This window comes from Eucalyptus grandis, chromosome 7 (assembly GCF_016545825.1).
Source record: "Eucalyptus grandis isolate ANBG69807.140 chromosome 7, ASM1654582v1, whole genome shotgun sequence".
NCBI classification, from domain to species: Eukaryota; Viridiplantae; Streptophyta; class Magnoliopsida; order Myrtales; family Myrtaceae; genus Eucalyptus; species Eucalyptus grandis.
Genome location: NC_052618.1, coordinates 23,705,845 through 23,712,832, shown reverse-complemented (window position 1 = coordinate 23,712,832; position 6,988 = coordinate 23,705,845). Strand labels below are relative to the sequence as shown.

The 6,988-nt window shown below is 41.3% G+C and overlaps 1 protein-coding gene across 1 annotated transcript; it reads right to left on the bottom strand.

Annotated features, from left to right (window-relative positions):
- Nucleotides 1-1,655: 1,655 nt before the first annotated feature.
- On the bottom strand, nucleotides 1,656-5,895 carry LOC120295325 (BTB/POZ domain-containing protein NPY2-like). The gene is given in 8 exon segments (XM_039316347.1): nucleotides 1,656-2,065; nucleotides 2,067-2,552; nucleotides 2,744-3,371; nucleotides 3,373-3,491; nucleotides 3,493-3,821; nucleotides 3,824-3,911; nucleotides 4,489-4,558; nucleotides 5,780-5,895. Coding segments are annotated over 8 exon segments (1,872 nt in total). The 5' UTR covers nucleotides 5,842-5,895; the 3' UTR covers nucleotides 1,656-1,975.
- Nucleotides 5,896-6,988: the final 1,093 nt, after the last annotated feature.

Genomic DNA, 6,988 nt, shown 5'->3' with positions numbered 1-6,988 from the left:
AATTAAGATCTAAATATTTCCACATTTTACCAAATAAATCCATCTAGAAATTTTGACTAGAAATTACTAACATAAACATTATTGTCATATGTAGCCTGATGTAAATAATTTTTAATAATATGTTTTGAATTTTTAAATTACTTTTATATTTTTCCTTTTTTTTTTTTTTTTTCCCTTTTATCTTCTTTTCTTTTCTTCTTTTCTCTTTTCCTCGGACGGCCACCCTCAGGTAAAGGACAACCTGGCCTGGCCTGGTTTGGGGAGGGCAGCCATTCTCCAGATCAGTTTGGGCAAGGGCAGCCCGATCTGGCGAAGGGCTGCCCTCATTCGATCCAGCAATTTCTTGGTCCCGTTCGTGTCGATATAGCCACTAAAACCCGACTCCCAAAAGCTGAAATTTTATATAGAATATACTAAGATGAAGTAATCTCTTCGTGTAATAAAATAGCTATACTACAGCTTTTATATAGGAACATGTAAACTAAACGAATTTTCTGTTAAACGAGATTTGTGATGTGATGGAATGGGTTGCACTTGAAATTGCAAATGGTGTAGCTGTTGATGAGCATATTTCTATTTTTCAAGTGATGTTCATCCCATAATTACATACCATAAATTTTCGAAGAATTTGTGTATAAATTAGATTCCAACGATACTTTCTCTTTAGCTTTCTTTTCTTTTTGAAATTTAACCTAATAAAAATGCACAAGTTTGTAAACTGCAAGTCTAAAATGAATGTTAGTTTCATTGCAAAACAAAATCTATACATTTTGTCGAGTCCATACTTCAGTAATATAGGTTATATTTAAATTAGAAATAATCTACAAGTTAGTAACAAGAATATATATGTTTTTTTTTTTAATTTAAATAAAATTTTTCCATTTGATGAACCTTATTATACCTTATTTGAAGATGATTTCTAGTTATTCATATTTCAAGTTTTACACTTATAAGAGATAGAATTTTAAACATATGTGAAATATTTTCTCATTATTCATTTTTGAATTTTAAACTCTATTACATATGAAAGTATGATTGATGTTAAAAAAATGCAAACTCATGCTTAGTTGTTGATTTTGAGCCCCATGAAACTATGTCATGTGTCATGCCATACGTTAATTGCAAGTGCAAAGTGAGGTGACACATGACGAGTACTAAAACAATATTCTCTCACTTCCAACTTTAAGTAAATATAACAGACATCCCATTTTATTTTCACTTCTTTTCAAATAGGAATTGAAAAGGTAATAAATTTCCTAGGTCTTAATTAATAAATTACAAACGAGAAATGACTTTTACTTTAGGTTAATTTTAACTCTTTACTAAGAGAAACACCAAACATGCCAAGATCATGTGTCGGAATTTTATTAGTTCATGAATATAGTCTTTTTTTATTTAAAGGGTCACTCACAACAATCCGACAAACCATTTAGTAAATTAATTTTGTAAATCAATTTTAGTAAGTATAGCATTGCTCTATTGCTAATCGTGGAGGGGGGGAGTCAATTATTCGTTTGTCAGAATGAGAGAGTGGCTTTAAGTTTCTTGGAGGCACGCCATTGACATCAATCTCTGTTCGATTAAGAGGTCAAAAGAACACTACTTTAAAGGTCACATTTGCAAATATTACTAAAAAGTAAGTGCCAACTTTAGAGTTTTCAAAATCTCAACGAGGACGAATCACTAACCATTGCTGAATCTACTTAATAATGACGTCATAATTGACGCTTCTTATAAAGGGCAAATTACATCTTCTTTTCCTGAAATAGAAGTTGCTGTCAACTTGAACAACTCTTGCTAACAAAATACAAATTCTTCTTCAGCAGACCAGCACTTACCTGCGATCCTTAGCCATCATATGTACTCTCACTTCCACTTCAAAAGGACATTATCCAACATTTGATGTCTCTAAATCCTATTAAGTCGGGTGCCAAAAAAAGAACATATTAAAAACTACCCCCGATTCACAGTTTCACTATGATACCGAGTACCTCCTGTTCTGGGAAGGCGTCGACTTCACTTCATCCACATTACCGTTGCCGGAGCCGAGACTCTCGGAGGAATCCAGAGCCGCTGTTGTTTTCGCTCTGGCTTTTGCTCGAGAACATCTTCATGAACACTTTCTTCGACCGGAGCAGCCCCTTCATCTTGGTTATCGCGGCCTTGTCCACATTCGGCTTTCCCTCCCCGTTCCTCTCGGGCCCTCCTCGGGCCCCGATGCTTAGCCGCAGCGAGGCCAGCTCGGTCTTGAGGGCCTTGAGCTCCTCCGCCGTGGCCACGGCATCCCAGTCTTCCTCTGTGTTGGTATTGGCGGACCTCGAGCTCCCATGGGACCCGTTGTTCAGCTCCCGAAGGCTTTTGGGGAGGTCTGGGGTGCTGCTCCCGGATGACGCAGCCACCCTGACCTGCTCGAAGAAGAGCACTTGCACGACGACGCGTAAAGGGAGCCGCTCGTTTTGCACAGCGTGCATGCACGCGTCAACTGAGAGCTTCTTGCAGTCCATCAGCTTGCAAATTCTCTTCCTCTCACTCTTGGTGATCCCAGGATGCTCCTGCATCGATGACAGTTCAACACAAATCATCAACATTAATGATCCCCAATCAGAACTTGCGTTTCTTCGGTAAGACAAGACTGAAATCAGATCAATTTGGAATGAACCCAGCAGTTTGAAATGCTCCGTGCACGACAGATATTAATACATCTTAGAGTCCAAGAGAAAAGAGAAAGGCGCGAAACTCTTACCTTGAGATACATGTCGATGGCTCGGTAAAGTCCGTCATGGGAAGGCCGAGGAACACTTGACAGCATCTCAGCGAGTTCAACAAACTTCGACAAAGGCAGGTTACGATCTTTCGATATTTCGGCGAGGTACGCATCAATTAGTTTTGCCACCATCAGCTTGGAAGCATCGGACAAGATCCCTGGCCTCCTCATGCCTCCCAGCTCATGCTCTTCTTCAAGGGACTCGATCTCCTGGTTCTCCCGTGACAAGAATTCCTCAATTACAGCGATTACAGTGCCAACATCATACATCATACTTTCTCCTTCTGGTGCTCGTATGAGTAAATCATTCACGTTAGCCTCCTCTAGTTGCTGTCCTATCTTCCCGATCAAGTCCCTTTTTGCTGTCTCCCCTGAATCGACCCAAATGGCTGCCTTTAACAACTTCAGCAAGAAACCACAGGAGACACTGCATTTCTCTTCGGGCAACAGCCGCACGATTGTGTCAACCACCAGCCGATACTTTAGTGTATCTCCACATTTGGACATCCCTTTGCTGAACCCGGGCAACCTTCTGTAAGCATAAGCTTTCAGTGCTTCACCGATGATTTCGCCCTGAAGTACCTCTTTCATTTTGATATTCATCAAAACGCTTGTATAACTCGATATCAAGCTCACAAAGATCCTCAACCCACCAGTCCTTTGGAACCACACGAGTTCGGACACCATTTGAGTCTGTCCCATTTTCCTCTGCCAGCTTCTTTCGGTTTGTATGAATAGGACCAATCGACCTTGGAGATGTCAACACAGGCCTTCACAGCAATTGACTCAATACTTTGATTCACCAACTTCAACTCCTCAGAACGTGGTAATAAGGATGTTGTGGTCTGAAGAACAATGATCGAATCCTTCCAACTTCGGAAAATGCTAGAGCTAAGAAAGACTTCAATTTTGTAGATAAGATTCCCCTTTTCAACTGTCTCGTACATTTCTAAGTACTCAGCTGCGCACCTGGCAGCAACGACATTGTAGGCATTCAGGGTGACAGTCATGCCATAACAGAACTTGGCGCAGACCTCAAATGAGGCAGGCCCACCAGAATGTCCGAGATGTTGACTTCATTGCCGTCATCATTATTGGTAGCTGCAACCAGTTTCTGCAGAAGTGCGCTCTTTGACAGAAGAGGAAACTGCAACAAGTAGATTAATCCCTTATTAAGAAAGAAGTACCAAATCTCTACAGGATATACTAACGAACAGACAACTCTACGCGGTCGACGTTGAAGTTTATGCGAGGGCAAGTTTATGCACTGATGGTTCATCAGAAGAATTCATAGTTCAATCACATTTACTTAACCTGCCAATTTTCAACTAAAGAAACAAATTACGGGTCCAGCTTCCATTGAAATTGATATTGGACGAAGAAATTGAATCTATTTATTGTCCTCAGAAATCTGAGGAGTCCAACAAAGGAGTCAAGCTAGATAGGCAAACTATGGTAGTGCTAAAGTAAGTCATGACAAGTTTTTGCTTTGTGCAGAACTACTAATGGCAACCTCATTTCAAGTAAAGGAGCACAAGAAGTAGGCCAAAACTTAGTCCCATTTACTTTATCATGGCATGGCTATACTTTAACGTGACGGGAACAGAACCTTAAAAGGTAATGTCAGCACATTTTGGTTATGCGTGGCAAAATAAGCCGAGAAAGTCACAATGTCATTGCTTTTTTGTTGTGGTTGTGTAGAAAGAGTTCTGAGTTGACCATACCTTGTGCAAGTAGAACTTAACACTCCCAATACTGACGGTGATATCAGTTGCCAACTCACTTGAAACATACCTGCACGTTGTCATGCCCCCTTATGGTGTTATTGATACAACTATGCAGAAATGAATCCCAGAATAAATGTTCACAACACAATGCACAAAATTCAAGCACTTTAAGGCATCACTGATAAAAAAACCTCCACATGAAGTTGCATAGGCATGCATGGGCGTATCAAGAATCTTCCCACTTACAAAGCACAGAACTAGTTCAATTTTTTAGCCAATCGAACTGCTTGAGAGAGAGAAAAACCATAAAAACATACCCAGAAGTCAAGTCTATCAAAGAGAAAATTTGTGCAAATGTTGATGTACTGCAGACTGCTGTCAACGACAGTTTGGTTGTAACAACAATTCTCATTAAAGTGAAATCAGTCTTACGACCAACTGGATGCTGTTGCACATTAAGGCATCACCAAAATGCAAATTTTGAACTTCAACACTTTCCTGTCAAGGTTAAGATGGATCTCCGTTGAGCACCATATGCCTATCATAAATGATTAGTTGATGTAGCAAACACATTGGCAGAGTTCCTAGTTTTCTGTGCCTGACCATCTCCTGCTGCGATGCCAACTAATGCATCTTTTAATGCAGCTTCTATTTTCCACCTATTTAGCCGAAAAAGGAAACTGCATCTATTCAAGTTCCTAAACACCTTATGAGAACTAAAAGAGAAACAAATATAGCACAAGGCATCGATCCAATTCAAATCAACAATTTACATTCAAACTTTTCTATGGACAGAGCAAGAACATTGATAGGATAAAATTCAAACGAGTTAAAGAAAATTTCTCCCAACACTTATGTGAAGCTTTTTCTCGGTATGTCCCCGCCTAATCCCCCAGGCTAGCTGTGAAAGGGTAAAATCAAGCCATGGAGTCCGGTAATACTTAAATCTGACCGAGGTTGGGAAGGATGAAGAAGACAATGACAGCATATGCATCGCTGCTGAAGGAGCAAATTTTTCATCAAAAAGCCATTCCTACTCGTGAAATCATGTCTTTAGAAGCCATGGAAACTCGAAAAAGGGACCCAGCTCGGTAAATCTGTCCGTTAGTGCAGACACCACTTCGGCCATTGGCTGGTCGGCAATGAAGGATCACTTTCTCATTGCCAACCAACCAAACCAAATCAATCCAAAACCGCAGGACGATGGAGAGCACATCCAGAAACTTTCCCTCTTATTCTAATCAAAAGAGAAACTTAGGAAAAACGCAAAGAGCCCCGGAGATGTTACCTGACATTGTCTCCTTCGTTCTGGAACGAATCGGGCTTCGACCCGAGTTTCATAAACTTCATCTTGACAAAACCAGGACCACCCCGCAAAACGAACCTCCTCACAACTCAACTGATCCCCGTTAGATCAAATGAACTCAAAAGCACTGTCCAACGACCTCACATGATTCCTAACCCGAGGCCGACAATCTTTCCCGGGGACGGAAAGGCGGATACTCCGAACATTGGGGGGACCAGAAGAAGTTCACGAATATGGCCGACTTTCTGGGGGCGCCAAGGGAGGAATAGATCTCAGAAGCGAAGGGGAGGATAATAATGCGCTCCAATGCTCCTCAGTGCTATGACCGAATCTTGACACCAACCATGGCACAGAGTCTGAGTAAGAAAGAGAGAGTGAGAGAGAGAGAGAGAATGGCAATATTTTAATAGGAGGTTCTCTTGAATGGGAAGAGACTGAGAGCTGAGGGAAGAGCTTGTTTCCTTGGCTGAAGGCAAAGCCACAGAGTAAGGGCGCACCTTGTGAGCCGAGGAGACACAGCCATCACTCAGACCTCTCTCCCCACTAACACTTTAAATATAATTCTCAAACACACCATTTAGCAGAGTCTGACGCAACGCACCATCTCTACAGCCATCTCCCCCCCTTTAAAAAAATCTCTCTCCCTCTGATCTCCCTGAACACTCTGTTTCTTTGAATCCCTCTCAGTCTCAGCAACCCAAAAAGAAAAAAGAAAAAGAAAAACAGAGAGGGGACAAAAAAATAAAGAAAAGGGTACTGAAGATTCATGCCTGCGCGGCCTCAATTTCCACTAATATCGACCACTCTTCGACCGTTGGAGCTTTGAGGAACCTGCAACTGAAAACAGCATCTCGGTATTAGTTGAGGGAAACCCACCAGAACGCCAGACAATAAGCATCTATCTTTTAAGTGTTCCCCCCCTCCCTCCTCTTTCTTCGCAGGAATAATTCAGAGAGAGAGGGAGGACAGAATATGGTCGGTCAATTAGTATAGCGACGGAGGATCAAACAGGGACTCAACAACGAAATCAATTCAACAGGGGAACTGAACAATTTATTATAAAAGAAAACAAGAAAACAGGGGAAAGAAAGAGGAGAGAGAGAGAGAGAGAGAGAGAGAGAGAGGAGTACCCCCCATGAGAGCATATCTCGGGAATCAAGTAAAATAATGATCCAAAGAGATCCTAATATT